At 41.8% G+C, this 19,785-nt stretch overlaps 2 protein-coding genes across 2 annotated transcripts in view; both read left to right on the top strand.

Annotated features, from left to right (window-relative positions):
• Positions 1-17,627, top strand: part of LOC111869216 (long-chain fatty acid transport protein 4) — a 28,123-nt gene extending 10,496 nt beyond the window's left edge. Inside the window, exons 5-12 of the mRNA XM_023860554.2 lie at positions 2,094-2,295; positions 4,411-4,603; positions 5,636-5,779; positions 10,339-10,476; positions 13,093-13,159; positions 14,642-14,732; positions 15,424-15,577; positions 16,609-17,627. Coding sequence (XP_023716322.1) covers positions 2,094-2,295; positions 4,411-4,603; positions 5,636-5,779; positions 10,339-10,476; positions 13,093-13,159; positions 14,642-14,732; positions 15,424-15,577; positions 16,609-16,760 — 1,141 coding nt within the window. The 3' untranslated portion in view covers positions 16,761-17,627. The remainder of the gene's footprint in view (positions 1-2,093; positions 2,296-4,410; positions 4,604-5,635; positions 5,780-10,338; positions 10,477-13,092; positions 13,160-14,641; positions 14,733-15,423; positions 15,578-16,608) is intronic.
• On the top strand, positions 11,649-12,866 carry LOC111869217 (40S ribosomal protein S18-like). The gene has a single exon (XM_023860555.2). The coding sequence runs from the start codon at positions 11,920-11,922 to the stop codon at positions 12,298-12,300; it is 381 nt and encodes a 126-aa protein (XP_023716323.1). The 5' UTR covers positions 11,649-11,919; the 3' UTR covers positions 12,301-12,866.
• Positions 17,628-19,785: the final 2,158 nt, after the last annotated feature.

The raw sequence follows: 19,785 nt of genomic DNA, 5'->3' as shown, positions 1-19,785 counted from the left end.
TATTATCACGGTTGGTTTTGGTGTTTGTCCCAGGTATTCATGACGGCGCTTCTTGAAGAGTAGACTTACGCATGATGCTGTTTCTTTTAAGCATATTTGCTGGGTATTCTGACTGGTATTTTCCACTGCACGCAATATGATATTCACTTTTTCATACAATAGCCTCCCAATGTATTTGAAATTGTATTAAAATTTTCTTTTGCATGTAAAAAATTAGTTATTATGTTAAAATATCATGAGCCGACATTGGGTTATGTTGTTTTCCTCCTTATGGTGGAAGATGTCGTTTATTTCTCTTGATTTTATGTTCTTATTATTAGTCGTGTAGTTTACGTGCGTGCTGTGTCGTACGAACTGGACTGAAAATTCTCCACTCTGTAAATGGTGAAATGTTTTACTGGTTGCAGATGTATGTTCCAGAAGCATCCTGTTAAATCTTACTGACTTGCCAAAACTGTGTGTGTGGATACAATTGTATTGTATGTAATTCTTGAGAACTCTGTAAGTAATGGGGGATCATGACCCACAGTTTAAGAAACCGTGGAGTACAGATTGTTCGATACCTGCAGGCTGCAAATATTCATCTTGATATCCATAAATTTGTTTGCTAATCTTATCATTACATTCAGTATGAATCATTTGTTGATAAGACTAATAAATAACAAAGCACAACAAAACAAAGCTTTATGTAATTTGCTTCTATTTATGCAAGACACTCATCATAATAATAATTAAAAATCCAATGCCTTCCTCACAGTAAACACACAGAATCGCATGAAATGTGAGGCTGTTATTGGATAATACATTATCCCCATTTTTGGTGCAGTGGAGCAAGTTAGAGGTGGAAGAAAAATGGGTTGTTTACTGGGGGACCGGAACTGGGGCATAAGTGAACCAACAGAAATGAAATGAAAACAATGTAAAGAATATTTGGCCCCTAGAAAGGTTGTCCAAGGGCAAAGTGAATGGGAGAAGTGATGTCTCTCATTGGACCAATAGAAGGCAGAGGGAACTCATGGGAAGCAGAGCAAGGAAAGGCCATATTTCAAGGGCAGTGAATGGCGCAAAAGAACAAAAAAACACTAGCAGGAGGTGATTCAGAAGGCACACCAAGAAGGGGAGGTAAAGAAGTACAAAAAACAGAAAAGTGGAGGAGAGAAAATATCAGCTAAATGGGTGTAGGAAGGAGGCCCCATCGAGGACAGTGTTTGCCAGGCCTAAGGCAAAGAAGGCTTCCTACATTCAGGGAATAGACCAAAGTCTTCACTGTTCTCCTTATTCCTGTTGGGAAGTGTGGGGACCTGATACCGGTCCCCGCACTTCGTGTATCTGTACCATTTCTTCCATACTCAGCATGTTTTTTACTCCAAAAGTGAAGGTAGCAGGGCCCCCTGAAACGTTGATAGTGTCCCACCAGACTACACAGCTTCACATCCCGGAAGACAGTAATCTTCATACACAGATGTGATAACTTCAAATTCACACCTTCGGTGCGCACTGAGCAGGTTGGTCTCTCAGTGATGTGCTAGACTTGTATTTGGGAGGTGCTTGATTCGTATGTTGGCTGGGATGAATGAATGTATGTATGAGGGGTATGCCTTCTCGGCCCTTGCACCGCGACTTACAGTGGTCTCTTGTCCTTCTGTTGGCTGGGGTAGTGATGAGTCTGTATGAGGTTTTGCATTGTTTTCGTCAGTCTCTGCAGACAAATGCCAGGATAATACCTGATCTGACTGTGACTGCTTCATTTTAGCAGTATTTTCCAATTTATCCTGTCATCTGACACTGTATAATCTAGATATTGAAAGTGTCATAAAATAACCCACCCACCTTCCATCTCCGTCAGTATTTCATAGAGTGGTATAGGGTGATTGTGAAGTCACACAAGTGACATAACACAAAATAACATGCATTAAAGAAACATGAAACAAACAGTTGATATGATGACAAGAAAAAAGTGAACTGAAGCAGTACAGTGCCACATGAATGTCTGATAACATATGTCACACGACTTCTTAATCACACTGTATAATGATGTATGAGCCAACTCACCATTTCTGAAATACTCTTAGGAATGATTGTTTAATTTTCAGGTATATGTTTATGAGTATGGGGGTGCATTACATGCTGAGAATTCAGGCTGATGACACATTATACACGCCTCTTCCCCTGTATCACACAGCCGGAGGCACGTTGGGGGTAGGGCAGGTGCTTCTATGTGGAGCGTCCCTTGCCATTCGATCCAAGTTCTCAGCCTCGAACTTCTGGGCAGATTGCATTGCCTATAACTGCACAGTGAGTACATTCACACAGCATTGTCTGGATTGCTCAGATGTGGAATCTAGAAATGCATAGTACATTTTGATGGGGAAATATTTTATAATATGACTACTTGGAGGGTCAAGAACACCAGATGTCATGGACAAGTTTGTATTTATATCCAGGAAATCCCATGCCTAATTCTCGTCACCGAGGCCTGGTATCTGAAGTGAAGGGTTTGATCCTTCATCAGTCCTTCCTGCCAGATATTGTCCTAATTGGTCCTTCAAGCCATGCCATAGCTTGTGTGGCTGGTCACTGGTTTCTCCCTGGAGGCCCAATTTTCAATCGTAGGGTAGTCCATGTGCGATTTGTGGCGGTTAGAGTGGCATAAGAGTAGCGTTTTTCAGAGTTCTTTGATTTTCCCTGTACTAGTTGTTATTCCGTCAGTAAGCCATATGTATACCTTATCAAAGGGAGGTACAGTGGGCCCATTTGCAGCCCCCAAACCAAAGGACATCACCTTGCACCACTCCTTGAATAAAAATAGCATAACATGACTACTTAATGTTGTTCATTGCGTGGGAACGGCTCAATCAACAAACGAGCTATCACTAGGCAGCAGCCCATGACAACAATAGGACTCCTGGGAGTGGTGTTTTCGGTGCGGCCTGTGCTGAGGCTATATAATGAGAGTTGTCAAGACAACTCAGTTAGCTATAGCCATGGGAAGACAGTTGTCATCAAGTCAGGACATGAGTACAGAAGCCAAGGAATATGCATTGTTGGGAGCCATTACCAGGTCACGACTTCATAGGTGCTGCAGTATGTACAGTGATATGTAGAAGGTGTAGGTCCATGAAACTGTTATAGTTACCTGTAGTTACGAGTTAAACGAGTCCAGTAAATCCAATTATCAATCAAAACCCCGTGTCTAGTCACATGTGACATTATTATTCAGGGTCATTCTCTGGTTTAGTATATAACATATACAGTTGAGAGAACATCATTATAAACCAACAAAGATACAACCAAGCCCACGGAGAAGATGGACCTGTAATGTTACAGCAGATCTCGCAGAAATGGTAGCTGCTCCAAATGCAGCAGTCAGTAGACAGCACTATACAGACCAACCAGCTTGACATAGTGATAACATTTTATATTCATACTGAGGAGGTTGGTTGGTTGGTTGGTTGGTTTCCAGTGGCTGCATTTGGGATCATTTAACCCATTTTGCTTCTTGCTTCCCAATAGAGCACTCAAGTTCTTGCTCTGTTCCATCTTGAAGAAGTCTGCACTTTTCTTTTGGGAAGCGTTGCCAGATTTGTTGCTCATTTTGCACTACCCAGGGGACACGTATGACTTAAAGAATGTCATGGACGCGAGCACCTTTGGCCCCCATATTGAGGAGGTGCTCCACTCATATCTTAGCTAGGACACCAGTTATCTATTCCTCCTGAGTGTTTCTTTTTTGTAGTTTTCTCAGTTCCTCCAGACAAACCCCAGTGTAGTACCTACACCCTTTCAGATCCATTCCAGTTCATCATTCTTCAGTCATTCTACCGTTTGCTGCTATGTAGTCTAGATAATGACTGCTGTAATATAACACATGAAAGAAAAACACTGTAGGGTTGAGAGGGGTGGTTCGACAGTGCTGGAAACATAAGCTGCTGGGATATATGTCAGTCCATATTGGAAGAGGGGATATTCATGTTTGTAATGCTTTCACAAGCTAGGAACATGAATGTGAATTGTTGTTGAGTTCATTATTGTGGCATGTGGATTCCATTGCCAAGTAACAGCTGCGTAAAAAGGCGACAGTACAACGGCTCTTGCTAGTTGAGTTAGTTTAGAATTACAGTTGTGAGAAGTGAGAAGCTGGTACCTGAGGCTGGGGACAGTTTCGGAACCCAGTGGAAAGGAGACGTCCACCGTTGGAAGCCACTACCAAGCAACAGCTAGTGAAGATCGAGGAGACTTTATTTGTGCTATAATTATTGTGATCTTTGGAATATGTAACTCACTGAGACTGTGATCTTTATTTGTAGTTACAAGTGTATGAGTGTCCAGTAAATCCAATCACCAGACCAGACCCCATTTGTAATCACACCACTTGACAGTATGTTGACCCAGATAGTGTTCTTTCTCCAGGTGGCGCAGTATATAGGAGAAATGTGTCGCTATTTGCTATCACTACCAGTGCGTCCCGAGGAGAGGCAGCATAAAGTGAGGCTTATGTTCGGTAATGGGTTACGCCCACAAATTTGGGAGAAGTTTGTTACCAGATTTGGAATCAAACAAATTGGGGAGATCTATGGTGCTACAGAAGGAAACTCAAATCTTGGTGAGTCTTAAGTTTTATATGAGTTAGCAAGTAGTTAGAAGTAGGAGATGCAGGTGTCAGTTGTGCAGGGTTATAGACAGGGTCACGTAGCTTCGAACAAGGCCCCACATTCCTAGTCAAATCCCACGCACAGCTTGTGGTGGGAGGAGTTTCTTAACACTCGTTCTTCCACTGGCCGCCTATCACTTCTCACACCCTCAACCCCCTTGTCTGAAATTTTTCTTCTTCAAAGTTACTCTTGGCCTTGTTCGAAGTTATGTGACACTTGCTATAATAGTATAGTGTCCACCTTTGCCAAAAATAATTACTCTAGACAGCAACATCACTCAGTGTAATATTGTTATTCTGTATAGTTAGTGTCTTAGTATAAAAGTAGCTAGTTGTATTTCCAGAACTTTCCAGTTATTGAGGTTTTTAAGTATTGTGGACAAACTTTCTTTCATCAGTTTCCTTTTGAAATTTCTACAGACTTTGTTAGTAAAACATTTTTCATACGCATTGATACTGTTTTGGATAGTGGTGTCATATGCTTTGTATTTACCCTTATTTAAAATGTCTCTGTATATACTGATAGTTTTGTTAGGAAGGAGATAGTGGCACTGTGAAAACCTCAAATCTTACAAAGATAGTATTTTTATTACAACTGTAGGTACAAAATAGTTCTGTAGTAATGCATTTCCACTTATAACATGGGAGTCAGTTTGAGAAATTTGATCCATGATGCTGACTTCGATAGTTTAGACAAGTTTTCAAGGACACATCCCTTTCATAATGTGCAGATATTCTGTATTAAAAATACTAATATGTGGCTGCCAGACTTGTAGAACTTGGAGATTTAAAATCATGTATTTCTGGATGATGGGCTCACACGATAGCATAATTCCTTGAAGCACTACTATGCTACAAGCCAAAAGGTCATGACCTGTTATAGGGATAGCTTTACCTTACTTTATTAGACAGTAGAGGTTAGATAGTTTGTAAGAAATGGAAAAGACTGTGTACACCTAACTAGATTATTTATTGACTTTGCAGTGAATATAGACAGCACAGTTGGAGCTGTAGGATTTATGCCTCGCTATGCTCGTATTGTGTATCGTGTGGGGCTAATTCGAGTTGATGAGACAACTGGCGAACCAATCCGTGGGAAAGATGGGCTGTGTATACTGTGCGAACCAGGTAAGTTCTGTTTTTTTTTATTTCTAAATTTATATTTCCTTGACGATTGCATGCAAAAGATTTCCATTGGCAGTGCATTTATTTTTTTATGTTTTATTTAATAATACTGCCTATCACACATATAGCAGGAAATGATAGGTTTATTATTATTATTATTATTGGAGGGGGTGGGTTTCCCCATGCACTGCGACTAATAGTCTATTGTACGTCCCCCTTCGATATTCTACCAGTCGCCATACCCTACCGGTACTGGTGCGTGCTATCAGCCACGTTCAATCAACAAGGTCGGCCCTCAGTACCCGATGCTTCCCCCATCTACCAGAGGCATTGGAAACTACTTGGGCAGGAAACTTGCGTAATTTTGCTCAGAGGTCTCCTAGAGACATGAAGATCTTTTACGTGCCGTACATCTACGACACAGGACCCACGGCTTAAAGTCCCTCCCGGAGGACTTGTTCCCTGAATTTTTCTGCCCTTAAAAATTCCACGACCTCCGCCAGGTTTGAACCTGTGTACCTAGAGTCATGAGGTGGGAACATTGTCCCTAGACTATGGAGGCCACTTAGGTTGATTAGTAAATAATGATTTGGAAAGCATGTGGAAGTGGCCTGGAACCATAACAGTACATTTTCATGTAGTTTACTTCTAAATTTTTGTGTGTGTCAGTACATGGAACCAGTAGGGTGATCATTAGATGTACCATGTTATAGATACCATGGAGCTACTATTTTGTGCCTTGCAACAGAGGGTACTCAGCTATTCTCTCTGAGATGTGTCAGTCTGGATAAAATGGCTTTGCTGCAGAGACTGTAAGTTTCATATTTCTGGGTTTAAATGTACTAGCCTCCAGCAGAAATAGAAGGCAAGGCACACGGCTGATGAAACTGGTCACCCTTCGCCATTGTACTATATATTTGGGAACATATTGAACTTAATGTGCCAGTGTCACTGCAAGGATCATCCTAAAATCATGCCAACATGTTCAGCTTGCATAATAAACGCCATCAGGCTTTGGTAAATGCTGCTCCATGCTCAGAAGCTGTATATTCCCTCTGCTGATCAATGCTGTCCTGATGATGCTGTTATTGGAGGTTACTGAACCTGTTCTGTGGGTGCGTGCACCATTGAAATGATTTTATGTCCTTGCCTAGTTGGGCAAAGGCTAGGAAAGTGAAACAGATGATATCAGGAAGGACCAGACAAAGAGGCCTAGTAACTATGAAGATTACTGCCTTATGGGATGCAGTGCTGTGTAGTCTGTTAGATCGTTACATTTCAGAGGGACTCTGTCTACAGAGTAGGAGAGTCTTCTGCCCTGAAGATGGAGGTAGCAGGTTCCTTCGAAGTATCGGTAATGTTCTACCAATTACACAGTGTCTCATCCCGGGGGGCAGTCCTTGTCTGTTCTCCGTAAGTTCTCATGCCTCTAAATGTATGTATGTGAACTTCTCATATGTTGTGTGTATAATGGGGTTCATGGTATGTACAGAAGTGGTGTACCAGTTGTGGGGAATTTCTTTCAGACTCCTCATGACTGTGGTACCAGAGTGTCTGTTCCCTTCGCATTTTCTGCTTGCCTCTTCTGTGCAGGTAATTTGTATGTCCGTGCGTGGCACATCTTCATATAGTCCATTTGTCTGTGACTTGCTGTTTGCCCAAAACCTCAGTTCTGTCCTTATAATGTAACTTCGGTAAACTGAGAATTGCATGTTATTCTCTCCTGCTGTTCCACGTTTGGTTCCGCACCTTGCTCAAACTGTGTGCATGGTGTGTGTAGATGTGGTGTATGTTTAATGCTTTTATCTGTATGTCCTATATGTAGAATTGTTTTTAATGAATTTGCAAATGATAACCACTTGCTGTGATGACCATGCAGTTTTCAATTATATGTGTTTTATTGGCCTCCCTGCGCCACTTGCAGATAGTATGAACAAGAAGAGGAATCCTCCCTTCACATAATTTGCGACTGCCCAACACTTGCACCGATGAGATCAAGGTTGGACAATGGAACAGTTGGCAGTCTGCTGATAACAGTCTTTGCGATACCATTTATATGCTAAATTCAGTAAATTTAGAAAAACCTCAAATAACAGATATTATTGACCCATATGTCGAGTGTCCGGATGAACGGTATCCAAAATAAAAAATTTATATCTCGGAAAGTAATTGTCATACATGTATCTGGTTTATGTCATCAGAAAGGAAAACCCTGTAAGTTTTTTTCCACGTGTGGCTTATGTGCGTGTGCTGGCACAATTCTGCCACCATGTTAAGAATCACTTGGACAGAGTGATGGCTGGGAGATAGATCAGCAGAAGTGGATCAATCGCTTGACCTCCTAGGTCACCAGATTTAACCCCAATGAATTTTTTCTTGTGGGGGTTATATGAAGAACATTGTCTACCAAGTTAAGATCAACGACCTGCAACACCTGAAAGCCCACATAAGGGACGCTGTGGCTATGGTAACACCAAACATGCTGGATCGTCTGGATATTTGTCATGCAACCAAGGGAGCCCACGTTGATTATTCAGTTACCATTCTACTGATGCTGTACAGCAGACATGGCCAAACTGTCTCTCTCGAGTCACACATGCCAGTTTTGAACCATTTATGTAGTGTGCAGAAAAAGTTATTAGTCACTCCATTTCGTACAAATGGATTAAATATAGAAGATCTGCCATGTATAAAGCATGCGTGTAAATACGTGTTCCACACAACCCAGATCTTGGTCACATGTCATGAACTTCTGAAAATTATCGTATGCAGCTCTCAAATTCAGTTGGTTTGACCACCTGTACTATGTTGTCTGATCTATTGGCATTGTTATTAAATAAACAAACTTAAATAATTGTAAATAAATAAACAAACAAATAAATAGATAACTAGATAAATAGATAAGTAAATAAGCAAATAAGTAAGTAAATGGATAAATGAATTGGTAAATTAATGAATAAATAAATATATATATATAAATATCTCCTTTCTCTTCCAAATGGCTGCTTTTCAGTGTGTAGAAGTGCTCCTAAACACAGTATCATGACACTCCAGTGAAAACATTGAAGTAGCTAAACATCCAGTTTCTCAGCATTTGATTGATTCACAGGAAGCAAGACAGTTTGTAGCTTTTAAATAGCTAGAGACGCTACGTGCCTTCTTGGTGTGTTTCATACATCACGCTCTTCTTATCTCTGCTGTCAGCTGCTTACAGGAAGGCTATTTGTGGAGTCAGTGTTATACTGCATGGGCACAGTTTTGTCCCATCAACCCCCAACTCTGCAGTCAGCTGCTTGCAGGAAGGCTGTTTGTGGAGTCAGTGTTATACTGCATGGGCACAGTTTTGTCCCATCAACCCCCACCTCTGCAGTCAGCTGCTTCCAGGAAGGCTGTTTGTGGAGTCAGTGTTATACTGCATGGGCACAGTTTTGTCCCATCAACCCCCAATTCTGCAGTCACATTCTTTTGCCTGAAAAGGGATTTCAGATGTTGGTGAATGCTCATCAGATAAGCCATGAAGCAGTATACAAGGACCTACAGTTCAGTGTCGAACAAGTCAAGTGAATCGCTGAACCAGTCGGCTGATAAACTTGTGTGCACTTTCTCACCGCCACACCGCCGATTTGTGAACAGTATTCTTTGAGCACTTGTTTGCCGTTCAGATATGCAAGAAAACTTCATTATTGTATAGTTTCTTAAAGGTTAAAACTGTCTTTTTCTGTAACCAGCCAAATGTTGGATCAGACATGAAGCCCTAGATTTGAAGACAGGCTGTGACAATGTGCTGCCTTTTCTGGGCAGGGTCAGTGGTAGATGAGTATGGTGCAATTGTGGAGTGCTGATCAGCTGGGAGAAACTGAGGAAACTTAGATAATCACTTGCTCCTATGCCACTTCATCACAAATCTCACATGGTGCCTCCTGGGATTGAACTGAAGCCTCTGCAGTGAGAAGCAGTCATTTAACTGCCTGAGAGCTATTACATGGATGTGTAGAGTTTAGTATTTAAACCAGTTTGATTTGTTTGCTTTGTGTTCTATGTTTTGTGTGTTATGTTATCATATTAAAAAGCTTTGTACTGCATTTCCTGCACCATAGCATGAGTGAGTGATTGTATTAGCATTAAACAATATTTGCCCTTCATTGTTCTGGGACAAGCAGTAGTGTAGTTGGTTGAGGCACTATGCTACAAGCCAGAAGGTCATAGGTTCAATTCCTGATGGAGTCATGGGTTTTTTTGATTGACCTAAACCTACCAGCTGCACTATGGCCCTGGGGTCAACTCAGCCTCTAACAGAAATGAGTACCAGGAATATTCCTGAGGGTGTAAAGGGCGGGGGATGCATTCACTACCATCTGTGACCCGATCGTCTAGAACAGTGGTTCTCAACCTTTGTCACACCGCAGCTCGGTAAATTCTTTTTTTCTATAATACGAGGGCTTGGTACCGGGCTGCGGCCTGGCTGTTGAGAAACACTGATCTAGAAAATGTGGGAACCTTGACAACATCTCACAGACTGAGTGGGCATGATTGAAACAAAATGTGACCCTATGTATTGACAGGAGAGCCAGGTGTGTTTGTGGGGAAGATCGACGCCAAGAAATCCTTTAGCTCATTCACTGGATATGCAGACCAAAAAGAATCGGAGAAGAAAGTGATTTATGATGTGTTTAAGCATGGTGATCAGGGCTTCAACTCTGGTAAGTTTGCATAGCTTACCTCATGATGATATTTGGATGCGTATGTTGAGGGTGCACATGTGATGGGGTTGACATGATTCTTGACTGGGTCACAAGAATTTTTATGGAGACTTCCCTTAGAGAATGGACATATGGGAAATCAAGATTATCATGGTTAAATAATGTTAAATTAGATTTGGGATTACTGGGTTTCTGGACTTTGTTCATCATCTAGTTTTCTAAAGAATACAACATTTTGGATACTGGATCTGCTTCTATCCTCAGATGAGGGGGTGGCAGATTGAATTGAATTGAATTTATTTACATTCTATAAATCCTAAGCAGGTTAGTACCTTTGGATACAGAACAAGTCAAAAGGTTACATACATAAGTACAGGCAATTTTAGCTTAAAAATTAATATAACTTAATTTTACATCATTCTCTATTTACATTGAAGTATTCGTCTAAAGAGTAGAAGGAATGAGCATGTAGATAATTTTTTAACTCTGATTTAAACTTTTTAGTATCATTGCCCAAGTTTTTAATACTTTGTGGCAGATTGTTGAATTGTTGATGCCTACTCTGTTGAATGGATAAGTCCAGAAACCTAGTGTTCCCAAGTGATATGTACCATCGTCAGAACTGTTTAGAATTAATTAAATCAGATCTTGATGGAGCAGGTTGTGATGGTGTTAACTGTACTGAAGTGAAGGTTACCATCTTCTGATGCGTGATGCCATGTAATCTTATAAGTGGGTACCAACATTTCTGAGGAACCTGCTGCCTGCATTTTTGAGGTAGAAGAGAAACTTGAGCATGTAAAAACTGGTACATATGTGAAGCAAGGGACAGCTAGGCAAGGGCACTGAGTGAACGTGTAGGTGAATGGGAACATTGAAAACAGTAGCTCTTAAATGGGCCGTTTTCTAAGGCAGGGTGATGGGAGACGAGTCTGAATGAACAGGAGGAGGCAGAAGGAAGTCAGAGGAAAGAGAGGAAGGAAATGTTGCCCTTTAAAGAGCTGTTTTTCAAGAGGAGAGTGAATGGTGACATGGTGGCTCTGAGTGAACCAATTGGAGGTAGAGGGAAATCAGAAGAAGCTCCATGGCCTGTAGTCCGCAAGCGAACTATAGCGACCTAGCGACTGATGCTTGTTGGCGAAGTTAGTGCCAACTTTTGCTGATAGAGGGTGTCACGTGGTCAGTGCAGCGGATCCCCACAGCCGTTAATCTCGGTTTTCTAGACCTGAAGTCAGAAGAATCAGAGGGAGGAAGTAGTATCACTTTGAAAGGCCTTTTGTGGTGAGGCTAATATTAGTTGAAATAGCCCAGTTTTAAATAAAACTGGACAAAAATAGTGGACATTTCACATCAAAGAGCCGTGTATATTTCTACACATCTTGACTGAAGTCAAGACACATTCTTCATGTCACGGGCACAAACATCGATGGGAAGAGGAAGGTGATGTTTGACATGACAGCAGTCAAAGGAGTTGGTCGCCGATACTCAAACATAGTGCTGAAGAAAGCAGACATTGATCTGGACAAGAGGGCTGGAGAATGTACAGATGAGGAGGTTGGAAAAATCGTAACTCTCATGTCAAATCCTTGTCAGTACAAGATTCCTGACTGGTTCCTTAACAGACAGAAGGACATTGTGGATGGAAAATACTCTTGGCTCACATCTCGTTACTTGGACAGTAAATTACATGGAGATCTTGAGAGACTGAAGAAGATTCGTGCTCACTGTGGTATGCGACATTATTGGGGCTTGAGGGTTCGTGGCCAGCACACAAAGACAACAGGAAGGCGCGGAACATGTGTTGGTGTATCAGAGAAGAAATAATATAATAAGAGAAACATTTTGGACAGAGGTTGCAAAGAAAAAATGAAACACTCATTTTATGGCCAGTACACTTCTTCAGCGATAATTAAAGAAGAATTGTCATGGCATTTATATATTACTTAAACAATCAGGAAGTGATCTTCCACAGATTCAGAAAGATCACAAAAATCTGTTATCATCAGTAATAATTAAATGAAGCTCCATCTCACCGGAATTTATCTGTAAGTATATAAATATGCGTATAATTAAAGTATAATTTCACATAATGAATGAATATATTTTTGAGCATATGTAGATAAGTATTAAAAATATTTAGCACAATAAATACTTGAGCATGATGGACGGTAATGTATTATTTATAATTTCCTTTAAGTGGACCTTCTAGAATGATGTTAGCAGTAAAATTTCACCATAGTTTTTAACTGGAACAGAATTATAGTAAAACAATGCAGCCAAGCTCCTGTACCAGCAGTGAATGGATTGAGTTGATTAGCAAAGTATAAAATCTGTTTGATTTGTTTCATTCTGGTCCGTCACAATAACAATTACAAATTATAAATCACTCCGTCCAATGTGACCTGTAAGTCTTTTACTACATAAAAACTTAACACCCTTACATGTTTCGGTCTCTGTGGACCATCCTCAGAGGGCAAACATCACTACCCTCTGCCCTCTGAGGATGGTCCACAGAGACCGAAACATGTAAGGGTGTTAAGTTTTTATGTAGTAAAAGACTTACAGGTCTCATTGGACGGAGTGATTTATAATTTGTATAAAATCTGTGTTTCTCAGGTGACATCCTTGTGATGGACGAGTTGGGTTACTTCTACTTCAGGGACAGAACTGGCGACACATTCAGGTATGTAGTTTTTTTTTCATTGCTAGTGGGGAGGGACTGAGTCCCTTGTTTTGTGGCCACTTCTGGCGTATTGTACCAGCCCCAGATGATAGGTGAGGGTGATTGTGGAGCGGTTGGTGGAATGAAGATTGGCAGGGGAAACCGAAATACTCGGAGAAAACCTGCCCCAGCGCCACTTTGTCCACCACAAATCCCACTTGACCAGACCCGGGATCGAACCTGGGCCCCCGCTGTGGGAAACCAGCGACTAACCGCTTGAGCTATGGCGTGGCCCCAGGTATGTAGTTAGTTCCTTTTGTGTGACAGATTCCGTCAGCTGTTCACAGAATGAAGATGCTTAACTCACTTTACAGCTTGTTTTCTTGGTGTGTGGTGGCATGAAGATGAGGATCTCAGGATATGGAGGTGGACGGTACAGAAATAGAGTGGAAGTGGTTGCAGCTGGCTTGGGGATTATGTTTAGTGACAGTGTTTGGTATTAACCTTTATTGTCTGGGAATAGGGGATTTTAAATTTCTGGTTCTGTACAGTTGGAAAACAAATTTTAACTTGGAAGTGACAGGTTACCATCCGGTAATAGGGAATTTTAAGTCTCCTGGTATTACGGTTCTGGGGCCCACACTGTCTTCTGTCCCATTGGTAACAGGGGCTTTTTCCCCAGGGGTAAAGCATCCAGGGTACGAAGTTGAGCACTCACCTCGAGGTAGTACCGAGGTAAAGGATACTTTGATGTGCAGCGTATTAGCGTATTAGCGTACTGATTTTAGCTAGAGTATGACAGTTTCTCATCTGCTAATAGGGGATTTTAAATCTCCCAGTACTGTGGGTCTAGGGGCCATATTTTAACTTGGTAATGGTATCATTCACTCACTCATGGAGCTGGGCCCTTCTTGAGAAGCTGCCAGTTGTGCAGGAACTCAACTTTCTAGCATTTTATGTAACCCAAAAGTTCAGTAATGTGTTCACAAAAGCCCTCCAGCACTCCATGTCCTGAGCCACATAAATCCAATCCAATCCATACCATCCCATCCTATCTCTCTTAAGATCCATTTTAATATTGTCCACCCACCTACACCTTGGTCTTCCCAGTGGGCTCTTTCTTTTAATTATACTTCTTCTAATTATACTTGGAGAAGAGTACAAGTTATGAAGCTCCTCATTATGCAGTTTTCTCCAACCTTCTGTCACTTCATCTCTCTCCGGTCTAAATATTCTCCTCAACACGCTCAGTCTGTGTTCCTCCCTTAATGTCAGAGACCAAGTTTCACACCCATACAGGTGGTAATGGTGTTATTGTTGAAAATTGGACATTCAGCAAGCTGGGCTATGTACATGCACCATTATGGTAGTACAGCACATGGGCAGTAATGTTTAATTGTATTTAATCTCTGGAGTCTATTAAGACATGGCTGAATAATTCATGGGGTCTCTTACGAGCTGAATAATTTAAATGTGAAATACATGTATATTGTATATGTTCAGATGGCGTGGAGAGAATGTATCCACCGCTGAAGTGGAGGCTGTCATCAGCAACATTGCAGGCCTCAAGGATGCTGTGGTTTATGGAGTAGAGGTAATGTTATTTTTGTTGGCCTTCATAATCACCAAAGATCTGGGATAGCTCAGTCAGTATAGCAATTAGGCTGTGGGCTGGAAGACTGAGGAATCGGTGTTCAGTTCCCAGCAGGGGCAAGAAACTTCTCTTCACAACATCCAGACCAGCTCTGAACCCCACCCAGCCTCCTGGCCAATGGGTACCAGGGGCTCTTTCCCTGAAGAAACAGTAGGGGAGTGAAGCTGATCACTCACTCCCATCTAGTGCCAGTGTTAAGAATATTGGAGCCATACCTCCACTACCCAATATGTCTTCATTGCATGATGATTAATTAATTAAGCACAGGGAGAGGTTAGCTTGACTCACAGATGGCAGTGAGGTTGTCAGCCTTACGCACCGGTCACCCTTTACCTCTAGGAATATTCCTGGTACTCATTTCTGTTAGAGGCTGAGTCAACTCCAGGGCCATAGTGCTGCTGGAATTGTTGGTCAGTTAAAAGAATCCAGTGGCATCAGGAATCCAACCTGTGACCTTCTGGCTTGTAGCATAGTGCCTCAACTAACTCTGCTATCATGTGCCCCAAAATGTGGGCTTGGTGGATCATATCTGAAGAAGTGGAAAGATCTGGCCCCGTAGATATAATTGTGGTGATACAAACAGATCTTACAGGGGCCTAATGCACAGAGCGTGCGTTACTTCTGATTACAGGTACCACATGTTGAAGGTCGTGCAGGGATGGCTGCTATTGTAGATACAGATGGTACATTTAATCTTGTTACATTTGTAAAGGGCATCCAAGAAAACCTACCAACGTACGCACGTCCTCTGTTCATTCGAATTCTTTCACGGCTACAGATAACAGGTAGGTGCTCCAGTTAGGTCTAGACTTGGGTGTGTAGGGTGTGTGCGTGTGTGTGTGTGTGCGCGCGCGCGCGCGCGCGCCAAATGCATTGATATCCACTGTGATTCCTTATGTTTTTTTTAGTAGGTCAAATTTTGAGGCATGTTGTTTTTGCACAGACGCTGACAAATGTATGCACAAGCCAAAGCACACACACACCCTGCATACATAGAGTGGGCATGTGACTAGTTGCTTGTTCCTTGGACATACAATTGCGTAAGAAACTCAGCCTCATTCACAAGAAATGCCCATTATTTTCTCTTATTTGCATTTTGCCTCCATATCTTCACTTGCAGCTCTCATAAATCATTCTATTCATCTCCCATCTATCTCAGTATGCACCCCCTCACTTTTGTTTTACCTTATGTTCTTAATTACTTTTCTTTGATCTATTCTAACCACATACCTGAACAACTCCAACCTTTTTGCCTCCACTGTCAGGTCAGCGGTTTTATATAATTCTGTCAATTAGGTTAGGTTAGGTTCTGATTCTTCCTCCCCCGTATTCAGTTACTGGTCCATACTCCTTAGAGTTTTCCTGTCCTATGTGTTTAACATAACTTTATCCTTTTCAGTCAAGAACCATGTTTCAGATCCGTAGTGGAAACTTGACACTGACATAAAAGCATAGCCAATCACTGTTGAGCAGACAACGGTGACTGCCATGACAGTGTGTTATTTCCAGCCCAATTTTCATGTGGCGTGTCCTAGTGCAGACGAGGCTCTAGCAGGGGTAACCACCACATCAGTACCACGTTCCAGAGAGCTGAATCATGTCATCAATGCATTTGGCTTGGAAAGAATTTCACTGTCTTGCTCATGTTGGTATAATAATTACATCCATTATGACTGAAGTGCCAGGCTCGAAACACGGTTTGAATTTAAATGTTAAGCTGCAGTTCAATTTGTTTTGTTACGTTGACATTCGTGAGTAATCAGCAATCCCCTTGGAACCCACTGCTTAGTGACTGGTTAAAATTTCTCTTTTTCAGGCACGTTCAAGATCAAGAAAGTGGATCTTCGAACTGAAGGTTTCGATCCACATAAGATTAAGGATAAACTGTATTTCCTGTCAGGCGGACAGTACATTCCCCTCACGGAGAAGCTGTATGAAGATATAACAAGTGGCAGAGTTCGTCTTTAGATCCATCGATTCATCACACCATGTGGTTGCATATGGGACTAGGTTTCTTTCCGAATAGTAACTATACACCTGTAGACAGGGTTGTTTTGCATAATTTGTTAAACTGAATAGCTGTAGCCAGACAATTGTACATATATTATTAGACAAAATATCTTCTTTGTATATTATAACAACTTTTTGTATGTATTGAATTGTATGAAATTATGTATGTCACAGTTGTTATGTGAGCCTGATAACTCATTCAATGTAGTGACTTGGCTGGGATACTATGGATTGGATCTGGAGCCCACCCAGCCTCATACTGAGTTGGTATTGTGAGCTCTTTCACAGGCTTGAAAGTGGTCAAGATGTACAGCTTGCCTCTCAGCTACATCTGGTGCAGAAGGTTAAGGAAGACTGGAGCTATATTTCCACTCTATGTGGCATTCCATTAAGGGCGGGGTACCTTTACCTTAACATGTAGCTTGGTGGAAAAGTATTCTAGGCATGCTGTCTCTAGATGATAGCGTGAGGCCAAAACAGCGAATTTATACTTTATTATTTTATATTCATTTTGCTTTATCTCTTCTCTCATCAACATACACACACAGGGTGCAGCAGTCACTTGCGTTTTGCAGGTACCACAACAGATGTGAAAGATCGGCTGCCTTTACTTAGGGTTTTGTGTGGTTTTCCTTAGTCTGTCCATGAAAATTCTGGATCTCTCTCTCTCACTCACCCCCCTCTCTCTCGCTCTCTGTATATATAAATCGTTCTGCGAGCATGAGCTTTATCGTTGCCATTAATGAAGTTTTGAGTTACCATAGCAGTGGTTGCGTCAACATGTTATGTAGTAGGTCACAAATAAAGGAGCAGTCTTTTGTTTCATTGTATGATGTCTTCTGTGGATATTGATAATACTGTGCTGTGGATATGTGGTTTTATACTGTATAAAGGAAAAGATTGCAAATATTTCACTTGGACTACCCTGGGGTTGAACTGGGGTTTCCATGTTGACAAGCCGATGACTGACGGAGCTGCAGCTCTGTCCAGTAGGAAAGCATTATATTTGTACATCACGTGTTATATGGAGTGGCAGTATTTCAGTGTTCGGTATACTGTGTGGTGCTAAGCAGGTGCTGTTTCTTGCTGTAAGACTTTTCTTTTTTAATCCCTTTCTTAAACGCTACGCCAGCCTTTATTGCTGTTCTTTTTTCCTACAATTTTTATGGTTTTTATAGAGCTAAAGTCTTATAACCATCATATTATTTAAATAGCTTCTTCATTTTTTGCATAAATGTCATTGCAAGGTGTTATCAGCCACCATCCACAGGACTCTTTAAAATCAACCAATAAGGAAACCCATATGTTGGTTGTACAATAGTAGCATGGAGTACATCAGTGGTGTAGCGACACAGCAGCGTTGGCATCGTCAATGCATCACATCTGTATTAGCGCGTAGCATTGTGCATTCTTGGTGCGTCACTGCTTTAGCAGCACGTAGCAGTGAAAGGGTTAATATTTTGCACGATTATGTCTCAATAACTGGAAATCTTCAGTACAGTGTGCAAGATGCCGTATTTAAACACTGCATACGGGAATGTTTCATGTTCGCAAGTCTTATCATCTTCGTTCCCAGCAAGAAAGGATGGACTGATACGTCAACTCTTTTCCTTAACCCTTTCAGTGATTTGTTTTTCCTTATGTGCGGAGTTGCTGTACTGTTTTGCGCTAAAGAGGTGTGACACAGAATGTCTCCCGAAATGTACATCTGCTAGTTTCTTTTCATGTTATTTGTGTAGTTTTATTGTGGTTCTGTTGTATATGCTTTTTAAAGATGGTTTATGTATGACTCTTTCAGTAGAGTAGAAGATTAATAAGTCTGATATAATTAAACAAATAGCTGTGGGGAGGAGAAATTGAAAGAAACAGTTGTTGCATACGTAGGGGGACCCAAAAATAACCGGAAACGACCTGTTGCGCGCGCATGCTTTGTAGTTACGAGTTGTGCTGCTAGGTGATGTTAGCTGGGGGTCTCCCGCGACTGTTAGGGAGCTGGCGTCAGTCTGAGTTAAGTGGTTTATCTGTGGTGCTCTGTTGTGTGCGGTCCTGTTTCAACCCTTTGGAGATTAGTGAGATGGCCGATCAGAAGGAACAAAGAGTGTGCGTGAAATTCTGGATCATTCTGCACTTCACCCTTCAAGTCGCGGCAAACATTCACGCGGTTTTCTCTTTGGTCATCTCCGAGCAAGCGAGGAACAAATTTTGCAGACACCCGTCTCATGTGCAAACCTTCGGTTAAAATTCGCTGGACCGTGCTCCATGAGATGTTCGTTTCCTCAGAAAGTTGGTCAATGGTCTTTCGACGATCTTCAGAAAGCAAAATTTCACGCACACTCTTTGTTCCTTCTGGTCGGCCATCTCACTAATCGCCAAAGGGTTGAAATAGGAACGCACACAACAGAGCACCACAGAAAACCCACTTAACTCAGACTGATGCCAGCTCTAACAGTCGCGGGAGACCCCCAGCTAACACCACCTAGCAGCACAACTCGTAACTACAAAGCATGCGCGCGCAACAGGTCGTTTCCGGTTATTGTTGGGTCCCCCCTTGTATGAAGATCATTAGGTCAGAAAATAAGGGTTATGTTTGTGAAGAGCAAGGCTTGCCTCATGCCTGTCTGTGTAATGAATGAGCTGTTCAAACACACTGCTTGCCTCTGAGCAAGTCGTGAAGTCCACATGGCAGTGATTGTGATGTGCTGATTCGTACTCTGGTATGTCATCAGCATTTCAGAAGAACCTGCTGGCTGCCTCCATCTTCATGGTAGAAGTGTGAAGGGTGAAAGACTAATCACTCTTATACCCTGAAGATGGGGGCTGTAGGTTCCTCCAAAATGCAGGTACATACGATGGGGTACCCAAAAGAAACCGAACTAATTTTTTTGTGGGCAGAGCTTTTGTAGTACCGCATTTTGCCGCTATGAGCGCATAGAGCTAACATTCCTGAGTCGATAAGCCGACTACCGTTGCTTCAGAAGGTAAG

Source organism: Cryptotermes secundus, unplaced genomic scaffold, assembly GCF_002891405.2.
Source record: "Cryptotermes secundus unplaced genomic scaffold, Csec_1.0 scaffold2069, whole genome shotgun sequence".
Taxonomy (NCBI): domain Eukaryota; kingdom Metazoa; phylum Arthropoda; class Insecta; order Blattodea; family Kalotermitidae; genus Cryptotermes; species Cryptotermes secundus.
The sequence above is the reverse complement of the archived record's forward strand: the minus strand, read 5'-3'. Positions and strand labels throughout refer to the sequence as shown.